This window comes from Symphodus melops (genome assembly GCF_947650265.1).
Source record: "Symphodus melops genome assembly, chromosome: 10".
NCBI lineage: Eukaryota > Metazoa > Chordata > Actinopteri > Labriformes > Labridae > Symphodus > Symphodus melops.
The window spans coordinates 10,568,523-10,595,197 of NC_136700.1; the positions used below are offsets into that span (position 1 = coordinate 10,568,523).

The 26,675-nt window shown below is 41.7% G+C and overlaps 2 protein-coding genes across 3 annotated transcripts in view; both read left to right on the forward strand.

The window, feature by feature from the left end:
* Positions 1–595, forward strand: part of LOC306829996 (uncharacterized protein) — a gene marked incomplete at its 3' end in the record, with an annotated part of 30,026 nt that extends 29,431 nt beyond the window's left edge. Inside the window, exon 56 of the mRNA XM_079353213.1 lies at positions 591–595. Coding sequence (XP_079209339.1) covers positions 591–595 — 5 coding nt within the window. The remainder of the gene's footprint in view (positions 1–590) is intronic.
* On the forward strand, positions 183–25,166 carry LOC306830714 (uncharacterized protein). 2 transcript variants are annotated; one of them, XM_079354339.1, is made up of 48 exons: positions 183–422; positions 1,697–1,912; positions 2,559–2,737; positions 3,043–3,145; positions 3,242–3,400; positions 3,559–3,721; positions 4,110–4,213; positions 4,320–4,499; positions 4,614–4,835; positions 6,573–6,752; positions 7,004–7,081; positions 8,414–8,563; positions 8,659–8,759; positions 9,432–9,634; positions 10,559–10,779; positions 10,870–11,016; positions 11,134–11,298; positions 11,417–11,568; positions 11,744–11,912; positions 12,086–12,194; positions 12,631–12,767; positions 12,979–13,104; positions 13,639–13,818; positions 14,464–14,688; positions 14,833–14,959; positions 15,076–15,275; positions 15,385–15,600; positions 15,708–15,853; positions 16,331–16,458; positions 16,604–16,736; positions 17,440–17,572; positions 17,725–17,880; positions 17,967–18,093; positions 18,187–18,398; positions 18,491–18,653; positions 18,825–18,913; positions 20,086–20,246; positions 20,369–20,480; positions 20,910–21,091; positions 21,186–21,234; positions 21,324–21,470; positions 21,617–21,943; positions 22,159–22,256; positions 22,338–22,444; positions 22,521–22,600; positions 23,716–23,744; positions 23,834–23,956; positions 24,372–25,166. In XM_079354339.1, exons 2-48 carry the CDS (start codon positions 1,849–1,851, stop codon positions 24,849–24,851), a joined length of 7,242 nt encoding a protein of 2,413 aa, XP_079210465.1. In that variant the 5' UTR covers positions 183–422; positions 1,697–1,848; the 3' UTR covers positions 24,852–25,166. The 2 variants fall into 2 exon arrangements, with proteins under 2 accessions (XP_079210465.1, XP_079210466.1); XM_079354340.1 differs by lacking the exons at positions 183–422; positions 1,697–1,912; positions 2,559–2,737; ... (4 more) ...; positions 4,320–4,499; positions 4,614–4,835 and having other exon boundaries at positions 6,694–6,775; positions 6,890–7,081; positions 24,372–25,165.
* Positions 25,167–26,675: the final 1,509 nt, after the last annotated feature.

Consider the following 26,675-nt stretch of genomic DNA (forward strand, 5'->3'; position numbering starts at 1 on the left):
AAATGCTTCCCTTGAAAGGGCGGTACATCCATTTCTGAAAGGGTTCATAGCCTTTCATGTTGTGATAAATGTCCCAAAAGACAACGGCTTTTCAGTTTGACCTTCCGCATAAGTATTCTACAATTAATCATTGCCCAACAGTGCTACATTGTAAAAAATGTTCACAGACAAATCTGTTCAATCGGCAGGTAGATGAAGAAAATGGCTCCTTTTTTTGTTTCCTGTCTGCAAGACAAAGCTATTAACTAAGACATCTTTCAAGCTTTATCTGACATTTTCTATAATAGGAGAGGATGTCAGCTGGATCGAAAAGGTAACATCACCACAGGAAGATTCAGACCTTGCTAAGACTTACTCACCACCACATCTCAACAGTCCACATTGTACATGTTCCACCTACAGAGGAGACGTTTGCCCCAGAGGTGGGTAAATCCAATTAACATCGTATCTCAACTTGTGTGTGCGATGTGATACTTTGTTCATACCCGAAGGCACAAGTTATCCGTCTTGCTCTGACATGTAAGACCCACTTACTGGAATTGCTGAGACGTATGACCGATTTCATTTTATCTGTCCGGTCTGTGTTGAAGACTAAAGCAGAAAACCACTTCATCATGAGAACCCTGGATATATTCGGTCTTGGTTTGTTAGTATTGTTAATTAGAAGTGATATTTCAATTCATCTCCATTATGAAATTGTCTTCACGCTAAAGTAACTTAGTAAAGGCTGCAAGAAAAAAATTGGAACGAGGCCAAGTCCACACGTCAGCAGGTGTTTTTGAAAACAACATTTCTGTGTGCATTTTGGCCTTTTGTTGAAATTTCAAACAATGTTTTAACTTCTAGGGTAAAGATTGTCATGAACTCTGTTTGACGTGTTTATGGGCTTGTAACTCCACACTGTGCGTGAGTGTCTCCCCTAATTGATGTATCACTTTTATTTACACGAGATTAGTGCATCAACAGATGTGACCAAACTCGTGTTACTGTTAACATTGCCCAATGGGCTTTTTACATGCTTATACTAAAAATGCAGTCTCAAGGTGTTTTCTCTCCCACATTGTTGATGAGCAGAGACTCCTAAATGGACTACTTTGTTAAATGAAATGGTCATTGCAGAGGAATGGTATGAAAATGTTTGCATGTCATCGTTTTTGCCCTGGCATGCTCATGACAGCAGGAACATTATCATTTTTTTTTTTTAGAACTTAGTGTGAGTCGAAGGAATCATTTTTTGATAAGGAAAAAAATCTGTTTTAAAGAAACACCCGCCTACAGTACATGTGGACCAGGCATAAGTCAAAATGTATTTTGAACATTCAAGTGTTCGCACCTAAAGACCAGAAAGGCTTAATGTTGGGAGTTACAATTCCCAGTTTGAGGAGCTGTAGATGTTTTGTTGGGGATGCACATATAAAACGCAGCAATAAAAATACAGCTGAGGTCAGGCAAGCAAGGATCTGATTTGAATCCGTGCTGCTAAGTAATTGCTGCCTCCTGAAACATAAAATGACTGGTGGATTAACCGTACAGAGAAAAAAAAGCACAAAATAAAAGTGTGAGAGTAAAAAAAAGTTCGAGAAAATCCTCTGTCTCTTGAGGAACTTTGTAAGAAACAGTAATCCTCCTGATTGGACTTCAGCCCTTGCTGAAGTTGATTTATCTCAGCGATACTTTTGTTTTTTGTTATTTTCAGGCTTTTATTGTCCCCTCGGCTCTGCCTTTCCGCAGCCCTGTGAGGCTGGTTCTTACTGTAACCAGACTGGGCTAGCTGCTCCTGCAGGGCCCTGTGCTCCAGGATATTATTGCCCTGAAGGCTCCTTAGACCAACACAGCATTCCCTGCCCCATGGGACACTACTGCCCCCTTGGAACTCCTCTTCCTCTGCCCTGCCCTCTGGGAACAATAAAAAGTAAGATATTGCTCTATTATAATAAAGCTGTATTTTTATGATTCATCTCATAATAACTTGTCTATTACTTCATTTATAAACAGAAACATGTGTGCTAAATGTTTTTCCGTCCTTGAATGGAGTGATTCGTCAGCCATCCCCTCCTTGTTTCTTCCTCATGAATTAATGATGAACTGGAAATCAGACACAATACTAAACCAGGAAGTACAAAACCTAATCCTCAACGTTGCTCACAATGTCAGTTTTGTTCCCTTATGTCCTTACATGAACTGTTGTATATATTTGCAGTTCAGCGATGCAGAGAAATACGAGGAGGCTGTTTCCCCTCCCCGAGGCGCCTATGAATAATTTCAGTAACAAAGTGTTCTAATCGTGTAATTGTATTCTTGTCTGGCGGTGGACAACTTGAACCCTCTTAATTTGAGCTACGGCTCCTTTGTATGGTTATGAATTAGAAACTTATGAAGGGGTTGGTATGCACGCATACTGAACAGGCTTGCAGTGTGCTTGAGTGACTGTCTTTTCTTCCTAGTCAACAAACACTGTGTACACATGGGTTTAGAGATTAACACCATACATGTCAGGAAAGATTTATGTCATCTTATGAAATGATTCTCCGATAAGAATGCTTTGTGCTTTCTCTCAGGTTTCCTTGGTGGATCTACAGTTGAGTCGTGCCAGCTGTGTCCCCCGGGTCACTACTGCCAACAGAGAGGAAAAGCGGAGCCAAGTGGCCGGTGTGCAGAAGGTTACTACTGTCCTGAAGGACAGAGCTCAGAGACACCACAACAACATTTGTGCCCAGTGGGACATAGTTGTGAGAAGGTCAGTCATCTAGTATTTATCTTAAAGCTATTGTCAGTCATCCTTACTGAATATTATATGTGATGTCTCTGCATGAGACTTTCCTCTTCAGCTGTGCTTTCATTCTGTCATGAAAATCGCATTACTGCATAACATGAACCAATTGCTGCGTAGTTCCTGTTTTTCAGTCCTGGCTGTCCCATGCTGCGTCTGTCTCAGTTTCCAGTGTTTTTTTTTTGTTTTTTTTTGCTCCATGTTGACGTCTGATGATGCATGTTATTCCCCCGATATAAAGTTGAATAAAATCAATGTAATGATGGCTCCAGGGCAGTGTCAAACAGAGCGCCTGCCTCCCAGGCAGTTACCAGCACAGACAAGGTCAGGGCAGCTGTGAGACATGCCCTGCCGGATTCTATTGTCAGGATCAAGGTAAAAGCTGATGGGTTGACAAATTGTTAATATTACAACAACTAAAAAAAATGTAGCAGCCTTGCACATAAATGCAGTGTTTCATCGGTACATCAGGGATGACCCTTCCACTTCCATGTGAGAGAGGATTTTATTGTCCAAGGGGATCTGCAAATCAACATCCTTGTCCTGTGGGGACATATGGAAACATGTCAGGACTCGCTGAGGAATGGCAGTGCTCACTGTGTGACCCTGGGGTGTACTGTAAAGGAACAGGTACAATGCATCGACGCGTCGTCTCCTGACTTCTTGTGTCTATTGTACAGCTATCTACCATGCAGGCAGCTGCCGTATACATTAAGTTTTATATGTCTGAAACTATTCAATTTGCCATTAGAGTGATAACATTGTTGCTTGGGTTACTGTATTTTAAGGTAGTACCTTCCCAAGTGGGCCATGTGCTGCAGGCTTTGTTTGTGTCGGAGGAGCCTTGACATCTTCTCCAGTTGATGGTGTGAGTGGATTTCCATGCCCTCCTGGCTTCTTCTGTTCTGTGGGGACGTCAGTACCAACACCATGCCCGAAAGGAACCTTCAGGTGCTTGTCGCTCTCTGTAACTACTACACACCAAATTAAGACATATCAGGATTTAAACTCCGCTGATATTACGCAATTACAGTCGTTGTGACTTAATTTGTCCTCTACGAAGCTCGAAGCAATAATTAATTTCTTAAAGATGTAAATGAATCCAGAGACATTCTATCAGGTAGTGATCCATGCTCGCCTTCCTCCTTTATTAGTATAAACACAACAGAGTGATAAAACAGGAGATGTACTATGGGTTGTTATCTTTTCAAATGCTTTGAGGTTGTGACGTGAAGCGCCCTCAGTGGTGTTAGACTGAGCAATTAGTGTCCGAATGATGTGAAAGCACTTGACAACTGCTGCGGTTGATATTTATTAAAATGCTCACATGTTTTGACAGTGAGCAGAGCGGGCTTGTGGACGAGGCTCAGTGTCAGAGCTGCAGTCCGGGCTTCTACTGCTCAGAGAGCGGCCTCTCTGCAGTCTCTGGGCCGTGCCTGCCAGGTCAGATGTTAGACTGAGGATTTAAAAAGGCTACTTTGAGACATTATCTTTTTTTTTTCTTCACAAGTGTAGCTTAAAAAACAATTTATTGAAGTGTTTTCCCCAGGTTTCTTCTGTCAAGAGGGGTCTCATACTGCCACTCCAATATCAAGTGTAACTGGAGGAGTTTGTCCAGCAGGCCACTTCTGCTTGGAGGGCAGCAGTGTCCCCTCACCCTGCCCAGCTGGCTCCTTCCAAAATGAGACCGGAGGGAAAGGCAACGATGACTGCAAACCATGCCCATTTGGTAAAAAAAAAAAAAGGTTTAAACTAAAGTGTGCTAAACAGACTTTAATTTGTCTGTTCACATTCCCTCGTCCTTTCTGAAGATGTTTTTCCCCGGTTTGAATGACTCTGCCAGGCTGGTTCCAGGATTTATCTGGCCAGAGAGAGTGTCATCCCTGCCCTCCAGGGTTCATCTGCCACTCCCCAGGTCCCAGCCCCACCAGGGGGAGCTCTACTGGGGTCTCCAGTCCTCTGCCCTGCCCTGCTGGCTATGTCTGTCCGAGAGAGAGACCAGACAGTCGGCCTCTCCCCTGCCCCAGAGGCACATATAGCCCCAGACAGGGTCTCACCACCACAAGTAGGAACTTAAAACCGTATATGACCACACAATAAATACTCAAATCAATTCAAACAGCTAGATTAATCCCCTTTTGGGACAAGTGTTGTGTAGCAGATTGTACATAAGAGACAGAAATATGAATAAAACAAGTTGACGTCCAAAGAACAGATTTCACAAGAAGTTAAAATATAAATAATTCCAAAGGGAGATACTAGTGGTAAGGAGCATTCAGTAATCTGGTCGCAGAGCGGATGAACGATTTCCAGTAGTTAGTTAGTTAGCTTTACAGGCTGGTAAATCATAACAACATTGTGATGGCAGCAGAGAGAGATCACTGAAGAGTGCATGAATAAAAGAAGATGAAATACTCACAGCTAGAGCTGAAACGATTCCTCGAATAACTCGAATAATTCGATTACAAAAATTCATCGAGGAATTTTCGCTGCCTCGAAGCTTCGTTAAGTTTTTTTTTAGTTTTTTTGCGTCATCAAAACTTTGGTCTGAGTATAAAACACGTTTAATGTAGCTGCAGCTACCAGCTCCTCTCCCTTACACACAGCGCTAACACGCGCACACACGAGCGCGGCGTGCCCCTTTTAACTTTTAGTCAGCACACAGTTGATCTGTGATCCATACGACCGAGTCGGGAACACGTGATCCGGTCAAACAGTCGGCTTTTCTCCGTTCACTCTCTCCGTGTTTGCAGCTAACATAACGATAGCAACGTCCTCTCACAGTCTCTGTCATAGACGTATGTCTATGGTCTCTGTAGTCTGTGAGCGCGCTGAATGCACGCGCTGCAGGAGCAGACAGAGATACACTTCTAATAATGAACAGGCTGATTATATGAAATGTCTGATGTCTTCAAAGCTAAATCAAGACAGAACTTGTTTGTGGAATAATAATTTAGCACATATATATTTAAAGTTTCTCAATCTCCTTATCTGACATAATGATTGATTCTGTGATTGATTCAACAGAACATAATGCTTTCTCAATTAAATGTACTGTAACAGATGTGTAGGCTACACAAAACACTATTTGTTATTTCAGCCATTAAAACATGTTTGGCCTGTATTTTTCATCTACCTGCCGCCTTGACCAGTGAATCAGAAAGTGAATTTGGGACCCTGTCAGTAATATGGTGAGCATCATCAGCAGCTGTAGAGCAGAGGTGGTTGGCTGTAACAAGCAGGCGTTTCCATGGTAACTGCAAAGAAGCAGGTTTGTAGGGACGACCCAAGACGAGTTAAACCTTAATTAAGCAAAAGTATGATTTGTTAGATTACTCGATTAATCGACGGGATATTCGATAGAATACTCGATTACTAAAATATTCGATAGCTGCAGCTCTACTCACAGCCTTCCTGAGGTTCTGTTGGTTACAGAAATAGTTGAAATCTCTCTGTTTAACAGCAATAATCTTAGAACAGGTTTGAACAATCCCTCTAAGACTGCTTCTGTGTTTAACAGAGAGGCTGTGAAAACAACACATTAAAGAGAAACAAAGGAGACTGACAATAAAAGACTGATTAAAAACGAGCGAGTATTACAGGACTGACTGAGAAATAGTTTGGTTACTTTAGATGGGAGATTCTCAAGGCACTCGTAGACGGCAGCAACAGAGACACAAGCTGCATATAAAGGATGTTAAAATAAATCCAGCCGTTCTGGAGACACTGATTGATCTCACCTGGCAGATAACTTGTTTTCCCTGTTTGGTCTCAGGTCACAGCTGTCAAACTGTTTTCACAGGTGAGTGTCTTGTGTGTCCAGCGGGCCAGTTTTGTGGATCTGAAGGTTTGGTTGAGCCTTCAGGTGATTGTGCTGCTGGGTTTCTCTGTCTGATTGGAGCCATCGTGCCAAACCCCACTGACAACACAACTGGGTCTTTGTGTCCACCTGGTGTTTTCTGCCAACAGGGACGAAGAGCAGGTAGATGCATTTAAAGACACACAGTGAGTTCTTAAATCGTGCAATTTAAAGGCTTCTGCGGGAGCTTTTATTTCAATTTCTTGTTTCTTTGTATTTACTATCCGCAGTTTGAACGTGTTTTTCCTTTTACACTCCAGGTGAATGCTGGGCAGGGTTCTTTTGTAGCTGGGGCTCAAGTAGAGCAAATGAGCTTGTTTGCCCAGCTGGTTTCTTCTGCCCTCATGGAACACCAGCCCCTTTGCCTTGTCCAGCAGGAACATTTAGCTCTAAATCAGGCAACACACAGCAAGAAGACTGCACCACCTGTACCCCTGGATACTACTGTCAAGGTAGAATTATCTGCTGCAAGATGAGCGAGATAATTTTCCACAACAATCCATCGAAAATCACATCAAATCAAAACGCATAGATGATACACTTGGGGGTGGCAAGTCTTTTATTTTCCTGCCGCAGTTGCTGATTAGCATGCAGTACAGCCACAGGATAAGTCCTTGTAATCAGGTTCACAGCTATGATCACAGACATGACGAAAGGACACAATGCTGAGCGAGATACTTGAAGACTTTTTAGAAGCACCATATGGTCACGTTTTATTAAAAAACAGGCAGGAAGCAGACTCACTCCTTTTCCACAGGGACAGTCTAAAATCTAGGGAAGCACACGGTTTTACTAATTAAAGCAGGGACTAAATCCTCTCGGGGTAAAACTAGAACAGCCCACCAAAGTCACACCTGTCTTTATCTGTGCTGATCGGACTGATTATTACTCTGTCAAAGTCCATTACTTAAATTGTGACACTCATTGTATCCCTTCAAAGTAAAGGACATTCTCAAGTTTGGAAATGAGAAATGCCAATATAAAAGATCTTTGAGACTTTCAGTAATATTTGTTAGTTTGTTATTCTCTTGCAAGTAGAAGGATCGGAGCTGCAGAGTGTGAGTACAGTCTACAGCAAAGCTCAAAGAAGGGCAGTCCCCCTCTGCATTACATAGACATTCATAGTTCTGAAGTTATGACGCACTGATAGTACGAATTTCTGTGAATACGTTCAGTGTGGTTACACTTTGTAGAGGTGACTTTGCTGTGAGCAGACTACGATCTATTTGGAGAAGCTATGACCATATTTGAAGAAAAGAATGTCATTAGAGGTATTCTAAAAGTATAATGTTCGGCCTCAGTTGACAGTACAATGTTGAAGTGTTCCTCAAATAGAGGTTTGACATTCTTGTCAAGGAGATGTGTTTCTTCATACCATGTACAGAAGTATCTAAAGTGGGAAGGAATTTGTGACATCTGTTGAACAGTATATAAAGGCTCCACCTTGAACAATAAAGTGTCTACCTTTCAGCCTGCACAGAGTCTCAGTGTGTCTGTCAGAGTAGAACCACGGCCGTGATTATGCTGTATTAATGTATCCAGTCTGTTGATAGATTCAGCCTTAGGGACAGTTATATTATTCAACCCATCACGCACCCACTGTGGCTTTGCTAAGATGGTATGGACAGTTCAGTCCGGGAAGGCAGTTTCACCAAGTGTCAAGGTCCTTGATATCTTACAAAACATCAGTTTCTGTAATCATAATCTTTGTATGTAACACTAACAGTCTTTGACATGCATTTTCCATTACCCCGTTTTCATTATTTATTGTTCGTGCTGCTTAGTTGACGGTACTGTTCAGCCTACACTGTGTCCTCCTGGATACTACTGTCCTGGAGGACAGGTTCTTGGACTCGAGTTCCCCTGCCCACCTGGCACTGTGCAGAACCAGCTGGGAGCCTCTGGTCCTGAGTCCTGCCTACTCTGCCCTGCTGGTATTCATGTGGATAAGTGTTTTGTTCTGCATCATCATAACTGAACCCCCAATAATATCTGAAAAAAGTTTGCCTCTTTACTTTGATTTCCGCAGGAACCTTCTGCTCTCACCCTGGTCTATCCCAGCCAACAGGACTCTGCGAGGGAGGATACTTCTGTCCTGCTGGATCAACAAGCTCCAACTCTACAGATCAGGTGACCTTCTTTTGTTTTTCGCTCCTGTTGGAATGAAACCCTGCGATATTGGTCAGTTAGTATTCAGTTAATAGATTCTTTGTCCCAGAGTACATTTCATAATATGTTTGACCCTATAATCTTTGCAGCTTGCCTGCATGCACTTCTTTTTGATAATGACTGTGTTCCCCTTGTTACAGCCCATTTTCACTCCCACTCACAGCCCCTTTAGCTACAACAGTGACATTATGGGAAAATTGTCTTGTCGTGTCTTTTAATTTATGCTGCCTTAAAGACTCTTGTGTGACTAACCTCAAATACAGAAGAAATAATAAACTCTCAGGTCAAACTTTACAATAAGGTAAGGTAAGATGAGGTACAAATGTTGCATAATTCACTATCTACTATGCAATGTGACCTTGCTACATATTTCACTCCATGTTTCTGCTTTCCATTGGGCCATGTTGTGAACTTTTCTTGTAATGTACTTGTAACTTTCAACATCAAATTTTCAGTCCCACCAAAAGCAAGGCTCTAAGATCACAACGGTCTGTGCTCATTCTGGCACTTTTGCAATGTTGTGTCTTCATAAACATTGCTGCTAAGAACTCTTCAAACTTTAAAGGACCTTTTGCACTTTAAGTACACATTTTATCGGTGTCATCATGTTTTTATTTATCTTTTTCTTCTCAGGGAAATTCTACCAGAAGCCATTTCTGTCCTTCAGGACACTACTGCCCTCCTGGTGCCGGCCACCCTCTCCCCTGCCCCATAGGCTCTCTTTCTATCCACAGAGGTCTAAAGAGAGAGGATGACTGCCCACCCTGCCCCCCTGGACTGTTTTGTGACAGGCCTGCAATAAATGAGCTATCAGATGCTCTCCCATGTCATGCTGGGTAAACATTTCTGCTCTTCTGCTGTTTTAAGTTTTCAATCTCCACTTTCTGAGTGTAAACACCCCACACCATGTTTTTGGTTCACATTGTTATTATTTACATTGTTCTCTTGACTCCTTTTTTGTTCTGACTGGAGAAAAAAAAAGCGAGGAAATTGTTCTTCATTTAAACATGATTGCTTCTACTCTCTCCCTAAGGCCCTCATCTTCTCACGTTGTCACTAGAAGGAACCTTTATGTACGTATAGGATTAATACATGGTTATATGGTCCAATATAGCTGCTGTTAAAAAACAACACCAAAAGCAATTAAACACACACTACAAAATCAGACACATAATGAAGGATAGCAGATGCCATTTACACAAGAGTCTCTTGAGACCCAGCAGGAGAGGGAGCAGGTGTCTTCATCTGGACAAGATCCATAATTAAAACACTCTGATTAGTTGTGCATTTGGTTGCAAATGTGCTCTGCAATAATAAAGTTAGTGCTTGACCCATTTCCCAGCACCTGTGGCTCCTTAGTGTGCCTCAATATGGTTCCGTTAAAAGCTGTACATGAGAACACTTTGGAGGAATTAAAGTTAATGCGGTTCAGAAAGAAGTTTTCTTCATCAAATTATTTTCTCTCCTTAATCTTCCCCAGTAACGAAAATAATTGCTTTCATTTTTGAGGACTTGAAGTTCATTAACTGACAATATTTTATTTTTGATTTAATTGAATTTGATGAAATAAGCTCATTTTATTGTGATCAGAGATTAATTGTACACATTTTCTTTTGACTAAATCAAGTATTGATGGCTAAATTGAGTCAAAAACATTTAGCTTGAACATGCTTCTTTTACTAACAATTTCCATTCTATGTAATAGCAGCTTGTTCAAATATCTGTGATTTGAAGTCAGCGTTCACTGTTTTTGCCTAAAGGTATGTATGCTCGGGTGGCAGCTCCAGTCCCACTCCATCTGCAGGCTCCCATGGCTACCTCTGCCCCGCTGGCCATAGCTGTCCTGTTGGCTCAGCAAATGAGGTGCCTTGTGAGCCTGGCACTTACAATCCTGCTCCCGGAGCAGCCCGCTGCTTATTATGCCCTAAAGGGAGCATGTGTTCCTCCTCAGCCACTCAAGAGCCTTCGATCTGCCCAGCTGGTGAGGATGGAAAGCGTGCATTTCAGTGTAAATCAGATCAGATAGATTATCCTGCATGATTAGACAATATTTAATACACTTTCTTCCCAGGTCATGTTTGTCCTGTTGGGATAGCCCTGCCTCAGCCCTGCCCATTGGGTACATTCAGCAACCAGACAGGGGCTCACTCTCTGTCCATCTGCGCACCGTGTCCTTCTGGAGTGTATTGTAGCTCATTTGGAGCCTCCAAACCACAAGGTATCTGGACCCAAAGACATTATGTGACATTATTATTCAATTTTAGCAGAATTTGCAGCCAATTAGACAATTAAGTCATTAAGCAACAACAACACTATCTCTTTAATTCTTCTCCAGGCTTTTGTTTCCAGGGTTATTTCTGCCATGGAGGAGCCATGGAGCCAACACCTCTGAGCTCTGAGAACTTCCCCAGGAATGGCCCTTGTCCTGTGGGACACTATTGTCCAGCAGGATGCCTCTCTCCCCTTCCATGCCCTCTGGGCAGTATTCGCAACACCACCGGTATGGCTGCTGGAAAAAAAACAGGCATTGAATTCCTGTTTAAGTCAAAGACTGTATGATTCACTAATAGCTTGATGTCTGGTTTACATCACTTCCTCACTCGTGTGTGTTGTTGTAGGAGGTGTATCCATGGAGAGTTGCTCCACCTGTCCAGCAGGTCACTACTGCTCCACTGAGGGTCTGTCCAACCCCAGTGGCCCCTGTGCTGCTGGTTTCTACTGCCCTTACGACTTCTCCTCCACCACTCCATATGCCTTCCTCTGTCCCAATGTAAGAGTTATTCACATCATCTTTCAGTGTTCCTCCCTTCATATTGGTGTTACTGTTTAGTTGACAGGTACTTTCCTAGAGAAGCATACTGTATGCCATGATATGTATTATTAATATTCTACTTAATGAAACAGTATCCCTCTGATTCTTGTTTGTAACATCCATTCTCTCATAGGGCCACTACTGTCCAGAGGGCTCTGCCTATGCCCTGCCCTGTCCCACAGGAGAATACCAGCCAAACCCGGGCTCAGATAGCTGCATCCCATGTCGACCTGGATTCTACTGCGAGGAGGCCATAGTGGGAGAGCCATTGCCTTGTCCACCACACTCATTCTGCCCTCCAGGTACTCTAAAAGTGTTATCTTTGACTTTAGAAGATTTCTATTTCAATGTGATCATTTTATAACATTGAGGATAAAACACAAAAGCACACTCGATTGTATTAAGGTGGAAAAAATGTTAATAAAAATGAAATGAACCTGTTTTTCAGTCTGTTCTACTTCATCTTTTTTTACAGGTACCATGGTGCCTCAGCCCTGCCCCAATGGGACATACACTCATTCGAATCACGGAGGGCTTCAAGAAGAGAGGGAGTGTTTACCCTGCCCTCCTGGGAGGTTCTGCAGGTACACCGGATGCATTCCAAACTCTTGAGTGGCAAACAAAAACTCTCAAATGAACACCTCTCACACACTCACAGACAAGCATGCAGAAATATACCGAGACACGCAGATCTCACAAGTACATCCTGTACTCCTGCACACACATGGAGGCAAACGCTCAAAGGCAAACACTCACCTCTATTTTAGTTATACTCACAATTAGCAGCATGCAGGCGTAATTCGTGTTCAGGAGTCATGGTTCACGAAGCAGCCAAATTAACACCTAAATATGCATGATGTAATGAATGTAGATAGGGGGTGAACATGTTAGAAGTTATGTAATTGTCATTCTATTCATCTAATGAACCATGTATCTTATTGTCTTCTCAATGTGTGTGCTCAGAATGGTTTTTGTGTGTATGCACTGAGTCATGTGGTTTAATTTTATTTTTTTCTTGAGGGGTGGAAGGATCCAGGGTGTGTGTGCTGCAGGGTATCTTTGTGTGTCTGGGAGTGCAGAGTTCACCCCTCAGACAGCAATGTTTAACCTGACACAATGCCAGTGGGGCATGCAGTGTGCTGGACCTTGTCCTCCAGGTACAATACCATTCTTTTTTGACCCTCCTTTTTTTTTTGTAAAGCCACCAATGGTTATCATTCAGTTTGAATATATTTTCTTTGTAACCTTTTTTTTTTTTTTTTGTGCTTTTTAGATTGCCTCTCTCCAAATCTCCAAGTTCGGGGATTTTATGTTTTATCTTTTCAACTATTTAAAATGTATTTATTCCAAAAAGTATTTCCTTGACAGGTTTCTTCTGTCCTGAAGGCATGGCGGAGGCTCAGTCGTGTCCTGTAAATACTATCAGAACATCCCCAGGTGGTGCCAGCCTACAGGACTGCTTGTCCTGCCCACCTCAGCATTGGTGTAAACCTGGTATGAGCTGATAATAGTCTTCATGTCTGAGTGGTTGGATGCCTTTGTGTAGCCATTGTTACAACCTGACAACAACAAGAATAGCCAACCCAGGAGACAGTGGGTAAAACAACCAAAGCTAGAAAAACATATTGGGAGAGTAGGAGAAAGTAATAACCTTTTACTTTAGTGTAGATCAGCAGTTTGAGGAGCTATTGCATTGGATGTTTAGCATCTGGCTTACTTGCTACCCCACAAGGCAGTTAATTGCATTAATTTCACGTACAGTATAAGTAGAAAGCAGTAGGATTTTAGGACAGGGAATGGAGTTGAAAGCACATGTGAAAAGCAAGAAACAGCCTTGAGAATATTCAACTAAGACAAGGCTTATGAAGGTGACGATGTAAGAAATGTAGCCAGCGGCAAGTTATCGCTAAGCCTTGTAATTAATAAAGTATTGAAACAGATCTTCTAGAGTGTAGTAAATGTTACATGAATCTCTCCATATCGTTGATTCCTTTTATTCCTTTAATGTTCACATGTGTCTGTTTGCAGGAGACCCTGTGCTTCATCTGTGTCCTGCAGGTCATTACTGTGATGGTGTGCCTGGCAGTGATTTCACCGCAGGAGCGGGACCCAGGCCGTGTCCTGTGTTCACCTATCGAGCTTCACCTGGAGCGAGCAGCAAGGGGGACTGCTTACCCTGCCCCCCTGGTTCCCACTGTAACAGCACAGGTCTGATACTTCTCTACATCTCTTAGACACAGACAACAGCAAGCTCATTAAAAAGCGTGAACTGAGATGACTCACACAAAAGTAGCAGATGCCTTTATTATCCATTACTCTTTATTTGGCTGTGCTCACTGTTGGTAACTCTTCTCCGGTGGGTTGAAACTTTAATTGGCATAACATTTGAAAGATAAGACTTTATAAGTTTAATACATTTTAGTTTGTATGCACACTATTACGCTAGTGGCTGAGCCTGAGATAAGAGTGAGGGAGGTTTAATGTGACTGAAGAACCTGTGATACCTGAGGATGAATAAATTATTCATTGTTGAATTTAAGTTTCATCTTCTTTAAGAATGTTTAATATAACTTAAAATTGACACTAGCATTACTTTATCTTGAGGTTGAATAACAGCAGATTTGCCTCCTTTCCTTCTGCTCCTGGGTATAGCAAAATATAAGCTTTTTAGATAATGACAAAAAAAAAACCCTCTCTCACCATCTGTTGAACCCCTTTTAGTAAGCCCAAAGGGTCTGATGTTTTTCTTTTGGTGTCTCCTCCATGTGTGTGGATAATGATGCAGCACATGCTGTATAGCTTTTCTTTTAATTGTAGTGTGAATAGGTTTTTCAGAAATCTGTTATATTCCAGGACTTACAGACTACTCCAGCAGTCCCTGCCCACCTGGTTTTTGGTGCAGTGGGTCTGGACCCCCCATCCCCTGCCCTGCTGGCACCAAGAGGCTCCTTCCTGGAGCGGCTGCACCAAGCCAGTGTGAACCATGTGCAGCCGGGACCTTCTGCCCAGATCCCCGGCTTACAGGAAAACCTAATGTGGAGGGAATGCCCTGCAGGGCCTCATATCAATGCCCTATAGGTGGGATTATCTGCGCAGTTGATGGTGTTAACTTTATATATTAGACTCTGTTAGTGACTTTTAATATTTTATCTGAATAAGGGAATTTGTACTTAAAGGGCAGTGATGAAGTTCTGCTTTAATTAGTTTGTGCTCATCCTCCAGGTGCAGTCTCAGAGATGTTGTGCCGAGCCGGCTCATTCTGTGGACCTCAGACTGCTGAACCTCCCATTTGTCCTGAAGGTTACTTTTGCCCTGAAGGATCCCAGTCCTATCACAGCCCCAAACAACTGTGAGTGCACGAATAAACCATCCAATATCCTAATGACAGCAAAGGTTTCAAAGAGGCTAGAACTTCCACAGTGTAGGTTAAGGCTTGGTCAATAACCCTGTGGCTCTGCCCCACAGCTGTCCATTCCCCTACTACTGCCCAGCCAACAGCTCTGCCATGAAGTCCTGCGAGGGGGGTTCCATGCCCATCAACACCAGTGGGCTCAGAGGATCCAAAAGCATCGGCTGTAGTGTGTGTGAGGGGGGCACCTATCGTCCGTTCCTCTCTCCCGTCCTGCAATGCCTTTCATGTCCACCAGGATACTTTTGCCCCCCAGGTGCTTAACTAAACACCACGACAAGTTCCAAGTCTCACTTTATGTGTCTGAAATGTGTTAAAGTCAAATCTAAATCTAATTAAAGTCTGAATTTATCTTAATCCCACAGGTGCAGACCACTTCAAGAGTAACATCTGTCCTCTTGGTCATGTCTGTCCCATGAGATCAACCCAACCAATACCCTGCCCACCTGGCACTTTTGGAAACTTGACTCACGGTGAATCAATAATGGGTGACTGTCACCCATGTCCAGTTGGCACCTTCAACCACCTGCCAGCTCAGAAGGCCTGCTTCCCCTGCGGCAGCTCCTCCACTTCACTAGCAGGTTTTATCCTTTAAAAAAAAAAAAAAAAAAAGGTCTCATTCAACGATTTTAATATAAATACATTTTATAGGAAAGTATCTAAGTTGATTGTATTGTTGTTTCCTCAGGTTCTTCTTCTTGCACCTGCCTCGGTAAGAATCGTGCGTTCCACCCCTCGGATGGTTCATGTTTATGCAGAACTGGTTTCATCTTCTACAATGAACTAGATTTCAAAAGCTTCACCTCCGACAGTGAGCTGGACTGCCAGCCTGAGGTGAGTCTCAGATCAAAAACCTTTTTAATGTCTGAATTTGTAATTTCCTTTGATTTCAAAAGTTTTCACAGACTTACAGCAGGAAACAAATCTGAATTGATCAATGTTTGCTGGACTGATGTGTTCTCGTACTAAAGCCTTAGATTGCTTACTTTTAGAGTACAATTCTAAACATGGAAGTTGTAGCAGCATCTTTCAAATATCAGAAATTGTTGTTTAACATTGAAAATGTTGGCATCAATTTTGGTTACGACAACCTTTCAACCACTTAAAAAACACGGACTGGTCAGACTATTTTGAAATAAAAAAAATGTCACAGTGGAAAAGGTTCTCTATCATGTATGATGTAATGACCAGCAAGTCTTTGTGTTTGAAGTTATTTTAAACGTTTGCTCTGTGTGTATGCGCGTTCATATGTGTGTGTGTGTGTGTGTGTGTGTGTGTGTGTGTGTGTGTGTGTGTATTGTTTTTTATAAGGTGAACAAACGATGTGTAACAGGTCAGGTACGTTTGGCATCATCCAGAGACTGTGTGTCACCTTCCCTCCACTCCTGTAATATCACCTGTGGACCACATGGAGGATCTCTGGATGTAGAGATGGGCATGTAAATACCATTTGTATTTCTTTATTCAAGTTCCACAATACTTGGTTCGTAACTATTTTCAAATAACTGTAGCTCTACTTTGGTTGAATGTGGTAAAAGTGGTTAAGAGTCTGTGATGCTATTTTCTCTAATCTGGTTGCAACAGCTGTCAGTGTGAGCGATATGTGTCTGCTGAGGAGCTCTGCAACACTTCCTGCCTGTCCAGGCTGCCTCGGCTCTCTGCTAAGATATCGACAGACGGAAACCTGCTGCTGAGCCTCAAAGAGAGAGGCAGCATGGTATGGATCAGGGAATGAGTCAATAGGTCTCCTGACAAGCTAATAGTTTGCAATACATTACAAGATAATTGATTTTTGTGTTTACCTGCCTCTGTTGAAAACACTATAACCAAACATGTGTGTCATACTGATTTAGCCAAAAGACGTCTTCTCAGAATAGTTTAATGAGGGCATTAAGCAGAATTCAGCACCAGTGAGAGGTTTAGCAGCATGGTGCAAGTATAGATTTTATCAGTGCATTGCAGAAAGGGGAAAGTGATAAAATATAATTCTTCAATAGACTTCCTCTACCTGCATGCAACTAAAGGTTTTAAGTGGTGCCCACAAAAGTCACATATTGTTCAATAACGTTTGTAATTTACAACATGCAGCACTAATGTGCATGTTAAGAGAGTATGTACTGTGGTTGATTTAGTCTTATTTTGCAAAATAAAACAGCCGCTGTTCTTTTTACTAATCTATTCTTTTACATTTTACAAGTTAATTCTCCTTAATGTATGACTTCAATCACAAAATCTAAGATCCCCCCCAATGTGGCTCTAATACTCCTTTGTATCAGACGAGTTGAGCAGAAAAATTTTCACAAATGTACATTTATTTACATTTTATGTACACGAATTATATGATATCCACTTTGTCTCTAATTGATGTGGTTTAATGTTGGATGGGCAGTTACTAATCAGCTCATTTTGTTTACTTCCAGACTTTAATGAATATTTTAGGACCAGATATCCATGCAAAAAATATTGGTAAAATCCATTTGGTGCAGTTTGACCCTAAAGGAGTTTTTGGTTGGATTCCCACTCAGGAAGAACTTATCCATCAGTTCCTGTCAGGTGAGTTAACTTTGTTCAGTATTCATTTAAGTTTATTTTTCGTAACGCTTCTTATCAAGCTTGTGATTTCTGTATTCAACAAAATTCTTTAAGACTTTAAGTGAATTTTATCTCAAGCAAAAGCATATTAACTCTACTTTCCTTTAATTCAGAGCCATTGCAATTCCACAATACAAGACCAAGACAGAGGAGAGAGACAAACTTTGATGATGATGCAGACTTAGCTGTCCTTCCTCGTATCCCAAACCCCATTGCCTGTCTGACCTCTGGCGACATGCTCATTTTCCGAATCACTATCAACCAAACTGGTAACCCTGACCCATTTTGGTTAACTGATGGTATTGTAATGAACTTACATATTAAACATCTTACTCACTTTGTTTCTATCATGAAGACCGCCAGCACAGCCACTTCCCGGTGTATCAGAAAGATCACCTGTTTAACAGTAACCCTAGCTGGGACTTTGGTGCCTTCAGACGTCTACAGATACTTATCAAGCAGACAAGCGTCAATGCTACAAGGTTCTGGTGTTGAGTCCATACTGAAGGTTACATGTCAAATATTGTGTCAATTTTTACCATTTATCTCAAACTACTTTCTTTTCTTTTTTACAGTTTTGCCCATGTGTTCACAGAGACGGGCAAGTATACATTTGTTGACAGTGCGGTCCCAGAGTGGAGTTTGGTGGTGGTGGTCAGCGAAGAGGGGACCGAGTGTGACCCTCGGGCGTCCGTCTTCCAGCCAATGACTCCAGCACAGCTGGTCAAACACGGTATTGTCAAGCAGCACAGACTCAACCTGCTTCCTGACTGGGGAGTGATAGCAGGTATGAGTCTTACTGTCTTTTTTAATATTTTATCAAGGTGCACCTTCGAAATTAGTTAATCTTTACTTTTTAATCATGCCAACTGTTTGTAGGGATCCTGATTCTGCTGCTGGTTGTAGTCGTGGTTTTGACCACCACAGTGTTGGTTCTGCGACCTGGCAAAGCAAAACTCGTCTCCCAGTGGAGAATGAAGCCAAAATGGCGCAGCCTCGGGGAGCCCATCTGTCCAGTGGACTGTACATGCATTGCAGAAAGGTCTGTTTTGACATAACAACTGTTGGTGTGTTTTATTAATGTCAGCCAACTGTTGTTAAGAATCCCATTAGAACATATAAAGTATGTACTCTTTCTATAGCTTTTAAGCCATCCTCCTTCCAGAATAATATTTTGATTGTAAAATATTTTTGTCAATGTGCTATGTTTCAGCATAGCTGTTCCAAGCCATGGAGGTTTTCTGGGCAGCAGGGGCATTGGAGAGGGAGCAGAGGCTGAGGAGCCTGTTGTAACAAAAGGAGGTAAGCTCACAGACCTTCCTTCCGAACAAGATAAACTCCATGAAAATGTTATTTCAGTCAATAAGACAGGAAGTTGTCTTCTTTCCTCTGTATAATAGCTGGATAGCACAAGCTAAGCGTTGGTTTTGGGCACCTGCCTGCCGGTGAAAGCCAGCACAAGGTTAACCCATGTTTTTGAATGCTTTATCTGTGGTTATATTTTTTTCTTCTATGCCACTCTGTCCAATCACTGACTTGTATCCACTCCTAAACGAATCTGAGCATTGTCATTGGCTGGGGGAAATACACAAGCTAATCACCCAGAAATGTCCAGAGTCGACCGAAACAAATTAAAAACGTCAACAAAAAAAAACAGAGAGGACGGGGTCTCTGCAGACACAGTCACCACCACACATGTATGGAAGTGTTGATGGAGCCGCATTACTTTTGTCAGTCTATATTTTATTTTTTAGATAAAAGCTCCTGACTCATCCTTTAAAGGCCACTTTAGGCAGCCGTAAGTAAATATATCCAGATCACTTTCTACAACCGTGTTTTGCTTGAATTTAATAAATCCAACCACCGTTTTTTTTTTTTTTATCATTCTGTACACCTTCCAGTTACCTGGTAATAAACTGATGATTGAAAATGAGAAAGGTTTCACTGAAAACACTCACACCCTCTTTCAATCTGACCACCGATTTTCTACCACAACAGTGATAATTGGAATAACTATAAGGCAGAACTGTCCTTAATGTTTCTCTCTAAGTGCACTTCCTACATTATTCATGCAGCCTGATAGGGCGTTTAAATGTCCATTGGCCTACTCATTATGAAACCATCACACATGACCAGGTAGCAGTTAACAGCCGTTTCCCAATGTGATAGATGATAAAGAAAATAATAGCTTGTATCACACTCTAATGACTTGTGCTGTTATCTGTAGCTCCCCAGTTTGCCTCTGCAATTTAAATTCGAGCACTTATCATCTATTGCATGCTCCATCCTGGACTGTCGAAAAAAACTCGAAAGACTCTATGGAGAGCAGTCGGGGAAGCGTTTTTTTCAAGAAACACTCATTCATCATGAGAGTATCTCATCTACTCTGTAGGATGGCATGCTGAGAATTCCCCAGACCTTTTTTTTCAGCCCATTTCCAACTCTTGCGGTATTTGCATTTCTGCTTTCTTTAGGAAGTGTGTCTGGCCGTTTTGATCTGGAGGACTTCAATGTCAAGACTCTTTACGATAAGTTAGAGGATCAAAACCTCCATCTCGCATCACAACTCGCCCGTCACCGCAAAGACACGCAGGAGTTTTACAGAAATATTTGTCAACAGACTGAAACCCTCACGGTGAGTTTTGCAACAGCGAGCTGTATCAAATAATAATTTTCAATATCATTTTATTACCTATTTTAACATGTGTATTGTTTTATGGTGCCGTGAGAGAAACATGTTAAATCTTCACCTTTCAGAATGTCTTTGAGAATATGGACAGCAAAAAACTGAATCATCTTAAAGAGCTGCTGGAAAATAATGCCATGACAGATAAGTCGTCTAACAGTGAAGCAGAGAGAGACACACAAGGTAAAACTTTTCTTTTCTTTTTTCACCGCTTCCCTTAACTTGTTCATATTCTACTTCTTATTGATACGATTTATGTTTTGGGAATATCACACAAAGTCCAAAGAAGCACATTGTTTCAGCTCAATATGTGGCGTTGTGAGTAATGTGCTAATTTATCAAACAAGATGTGCTGAGCTGTTATGGTGGAAGACAGCAAGCAAGCTGTTTCACTTGATTCTTAACTGGTTAGCTGGTTTTAAAATAATTGTATGGATATGAGGGCAGTAACCATCTTCTCATCTAACACTCTGCAAGAATATGAATACCTTTATCTTTTGTATGTATTTGGCGAAGTCATGAATGCACCTGCCTGTTTTTTTCCAAATAAATTATTCAAAGTTTTTCTCTAAACTGTGTCATGCATTGGACTGGACACGCCCAACACCCCAGCCGAGGGTTCTCTGGTGTTACTGGGAGCTCTTCTGAGGTCAGTGGAAGCTCTTTTATACAGGCTAAAAGGAGAAGCATGGCAGAACCAGGACATGCCTGCTCCCCCTTACTGTCATACTGGTGCTCACGATGCCAGGGAATGTGAGCAGCAGGCTGGCGTTGCAAGCATGTGTTATACTCAGGTAATGCAGTAGCACTTGTCCAGAATGTACAGCACTGAGCGTATCTTGGAATAATATTATGGACTGTGTGTTCCTCTTTTGAATGGTGTCACAGTTTTCTCCAGTGAGTATGACCAAAGCAGATGCTCTTCCCCATGAGCCGGGTAAGGAAAAAACACATTCAAAGCTTTGTTGTTTGTCAAAGAGCATCAGGATGTTACATCACCACAGTGACATGACTCTGCCATCCTAGTCCCTTTACAGAGCACAGCTCCTTGTCTGAGTGACCACGACCTGTCCAAGCTGGTCAGCATATCTCCTCTGTTCAGGACCCTGCAGGACATCCAGCAGTCTTTACACCACCTTACCACTGCTGAGGCTAATCAGAATGGCCACTATGGTACCGAAATATGATAGAAAAGACTCCTCAGGGATGCAACACCTTACCACAGGAAGAGCAATAGAGCTAATAATGAATGTAGCACCTTGCTATGATGAATATGAAGCCTAAAATAAGTAATTCTTCTACTTTTTTTGCAACCACAGATCTCTCTGTCCAGGACAACCATGATGGACAGCTTATCCCCACTGCGCTGGAAAGACTCTCACCTAATCACAGTGCTGTTTTCCTGTTTGGTTGCCAGATGATGCAATTGCTTGCAAACTGCCCCCTGTTCCCCTCTGTGCTTCTGCTCCTGGCCAAGACAATTCCTGTTTCTCCAGCTTCCTCTGAAGGGACTCTTCTGGCACATTGCTCAAGGGACTTCTATTTTGATCGGACCAATCACATCCTTTATCTGTCAGAGGAAAAGCTTCAGCATGCCGGACATTTCATGGCTACAATTGTACAGGCAATGGCCTACATAGCATCAGGTAATTAGGCAGAGGGAGTCATGGGACCCAGTTATGCCAGCCAAACTCACTCGGTATATAAGTAAATATATAATCTTCTTTAAAAAATATACAGTACTTACATACGTATATGTATGTATGTATGTATGTACATTTTTTAAAGAAGATTATATATTATGTATATGTATGTATTTAAAAAGGAGAATGTGTCTGTGTGTTCTCCTTTTTTTGTTTAGGATCCAAACCTCAGAGCTTTATGCAAGCTCTCCATGAGGCCATTTCAGCATTAAGCCTTCAGCTGTTCAACTCTACTTTCAAATGGAGCAAATCTGAGGTGTGTAAGTGCTATTTAAACATTACATAACCTCCTAGTGCATGTGCAGGGGTGGATAACTTTTAATTTTTTGTTCTACAGTCAAAATGTAATGCTTCAGAGGGGCAACAGGGGGCATTTGTTGAGGATTTTCTCAACATTAGGGTTCCCAGTGAGCAGCACTTCACAGAGCATCTTTTAGCGAACAGGTTGGTTTGAGAAAATGTGCGATTTCACGTTTTTCAGTTCATACAATAAATAAATGGTATTTGTATCCTCCAACAGACTTGAGAAATACAAATATTTCAAGTTAGAGCAGCTCATCCTGAACCTCAAACAGAGTTCAACCGAGGACCCAGACACAGGTGAGACATTTACTCATCCTTTATAGAGAGAAGCAGTTAGCTAACCGCACATGTAAAATCAATGAAAACAATTTCCCTGAATACAGCAATTCACTGGACCGACCAAATATTGGAAAAAGTAAAATACAACAACAAAAAAATCTTTGAATGAACCTTATGAAATGTGCAATAACTTAAGGCTATTTTTATAAAAAAAAGACAACTGTATTCACTAAGCTTGAATAAGCTAAACTATCTGTACACTCACTGGGCTACCTCCAAACAAGGTGTAAGTGGCAACACTTTAGTTTCATAAATAACAATGCTTTACACCCAAAAAGCAGAGTAGCAGTTTAAATAAATAAAGATAGCAATGCTCTGTTTATATTACTAAAGATAGCAATACCAGTTAGCAATACAGATTAACTTTGTAAAGTGATTAGCACCATTTTTAATGTGGCACTTTGCAGGATAACACTTTAAAGGTACAATTTCAGTTTGCAATTCATCCTGCACGCCTGTCAACAGCACACTTTTTAGTTAAAAATTGATTGTAACTTCATAAAAAAGCAAAGGCAAGGTATACAAACCATTGACACTTGAACAATAGAAAATCTTTTCATGTCTTACGAGCAGTCTTGTATACTTTCACGTTATATTAGACTAGTTTAATGCCTTCAAATGACGACCCCGCAGCCGTTGAAACTGACTTTGCTCCCGTAATGCCCCACTAAACACTAATGAACAAATACTGTGATTTCAGACTAAAGATAGATACGTATCCATCTCTCCCGGGTCAAAACATCTAAACATCATTAAACCATTATGGGGTGTCCTGGGGAGAAGAAGAGTGAGGTCGATATTTTACCTCCTTCATCACCGAAAGTGCTTTTGTTCCAGAAGAATGGTTTAATATCCCAGTACAAGCATGACTTTATTGACTCCATGCACAATGAGCAAAGATGTTATTCTGAAAGCAGGAGGTGGCCCTGCCTCTACTAGAGACACAATAATTCTAAATTACAAGAGGCGTTTTAGTTATGCTGTCTTTTCTATTTGTAGAAATTCCAGTGAGATATTTTCCCCAAAGCATGTCTTTTGTCAGACAAGTCAAAAGCCTTGTTTATTTCCTGCAGGTTTTCCACCAAAAGGAACACCGATACAGGTATCACTCATTTACAAATCACAAAGTCTCACTTCGATCAGCAGAAAAATTACTCTCCTCATGTGACTCCAGATTTTCCTCGCCTACAGCTGTCCTGCGTGGAGGAAGAAATTGACCGCTTGAATGAGTGTTTCCTGCAGCTGAGTGTGCAGCTTCAGAAGAGAGCAAAAATGGGCACATGGAGTGAGGACAGTGCTGCTGGCAGTACTGCGGTAATTAGCCAAAATAGACGGATGGATGGATAGATAGATAGCTGGATAGATAGATGTAAATTATCTCTGTGTGGTAAATTAAAGCTGTTGAAAAGTGCTTAGAAATGTGTCTTTTATTTTTTTTTACAGATTCCAACATGCTAATTTATTCAGTTTGACAGGCTAACCACTCAGAGTTTCATTCTTACAGATAATATATTACAATGCTAAATGTAGGCAACAAATCATTCAAATGTGTACCATTCATATTGATGTTTATTGCCCTCATTCAGCCTTGACTTAAGAGGAAAATGTGCAAATAAGTATGCATGAATATCTGAATTTGCATATTTCCGCCATTGCTTTGGTGTGCATGCATGACTTCACCACTCATCATCTGCAATACATTTTCTATAATCTATTCCTTTTTTTGCAGAGCGCAACACCAACAGGCATGCCAAGCCTCAGTCGTAACGGAACAATCCTGCTGGAACTGAAGAGACGCTACGTATCACAGCGCCTTGATCAGCTCCAAACCACATTAGGCCACATCAGACGGTGCCAGCAGCATGACAGCAAGTCAAGAGAGGGGACAAGAGGCCGTACACAAACAGACAGCAGCAGCAGCAGCACTCAGCAAGGGCAGTGCCAGGACAGTAGTCACAGCCAACAAACCACAGAGAGCAGAGGTCCTGGCCCATATAACACAGAGAGTCATGTTTCTGACCAGCAGTGGAGTGAATCTTTACCAGTTTGCAAGATGATAGAGAGCCAAGATCAGCTGCCTCTGAAAGGTCCAGGAGAGCAGGACGTGTGTAGTCACATCACCATAGAAAATACAACTGAACATACAGATATTGATGACAGTTGGGGTTCTATTGATCAGAAATTGGATCTGAATAAGGAAAAATGCTGACAAACGGATTATTTTCTCAAGGCTATTATTAAGTGTCCTTATTGTTTTTGCGTTGAGTTAAAAACTTTTTCGCTTGTTTGTTGAAAGATGATCCTACTTGCTCTAGTTTGAAACATTTCATGTGTGTTTTTTTCTAATTATCTCAACAATGGTAATAATTTCTGGAAAACAAGCAGTCATGTCAGCTCACCTGGCAATTTTTTAGCAAACTGGAGTAAAAAGCAGACCTCTTGTAAAGACTACATTCATTAGCATGTTCTAATTAAGATAATAAATCCAGTGGGAAAAATCACAGGTGACAACTGTGTCTGTTTTCCATCCTTCTCACAACAATCTCTCCCTTCTGTACAGGTATTGATCCCAAGTCTTCGTGAATATTTAATATTAAACTGCAGTAGCCTAATTGTTCTCCATTTTCTGTCTTGCACTCATGCAGTTCACTAGTTCGCTTTCTCCTCCACCTTTTTTTCATTTCAGTGAGATGTCTTTAAAGCCAGCAGGTTGCTCAAACTCAAAGTCATTTCTTCCGTTGAAATCTTGTTGCATCTGCTGCCAGAGAGGGGTCTTTACTACTCGGCTTCTTCCTTTCTTCTACTCCGATTGGTTTATGTGACGCACAGGGCTCCTAAGTCCTATAATAGAAAGGGAGTATTTCTACACGGGGCTACAAGCCAAATCAGAAGGTCAGACGGAACAAGTCTTCACTTACTATCAGTGTTAGCTTTGAGCTCTGCGCCAAGTCCCCTCGGGTTGAATGTGGCATAGCTCTAAAGCGGTGTGGTGTTTGCTCACACGAGGGGTGGAGTTCAGTGGCTCCCTGAGATTATATGCCTTATCAATTAGATTAGCTGCTATGTGCCTTTGATCTGGTTTGTGTGTCTGCCTCACAGTGGGAGACAGCATCAAATAACTTCCTGCAGAGCTGCTCTGGAGCCGTGTGTGTTTAAATGTATGTGCTGGGATGGTACATTATGCTTGCTCTAGTTGTCCGGACCAACGAGAGTTGTTTTTCCAGAAACTAAAATATCTCAGAGCACTCTATGTGTTTAAGTGTTGTTGTTGTTTCATATGTCTGAACATTGGAAGCCAGACTCACATATATTTTGTGGATAAATTGCTGACAAACGGATACACATCGATCAAGACTGCAGGAAGGAAGATAGATCGTAGATATTTAGAGCGATATTTAAAGTGGTGTGAACCCTTTCTTTCCGCTCTCCAGCATTAAGCAGTTATTCTTGCAAGCTGCACATGAGATTTACATTACACTTTCTTTCCAACATGTTATCCATGAGTCTCAGCGGTAATCATGTTATAGTCTTGAAATCTTTCCAAATCCTTAGAAATCATCTCTCTGCAGTGTCCTCAAGGTGCCTGCACACGAGTATACAGTGCATATATGAGCAAACACATACTCTGTGTGACCCACTTTCATAATGCCCACAGACACTGAAATGACTTCCCTTATGCAAACAGCTTGTGCTGTGAATTCCACCAAAACAAAAGCCCTGAGACCCAAAACATACAAGAGTGTAAATGCATTATTAATTATATGTCTGCTGTGAAATCAATTACACTTTATTGAGTGCAGAATGTCAAACCCATGTAGTCTAAAACAACACAGGGAGAAGAGTATGTGTGTCCTGTTGTCTTTCAGAGTCTGCAGGCTGTCGCTAAGCAGGCCTCCTTTAGTCACCATGGCACTACGTTATCGTTGCTATGGTTTCCTTATCTGCCGGATGTGGTTCAACCAGGCCTGCCATATTTAGTCTGCTGCTCAGAGTGCCAGCCTACTGCTGATTCTGACAGTCACACAAGAGTGCA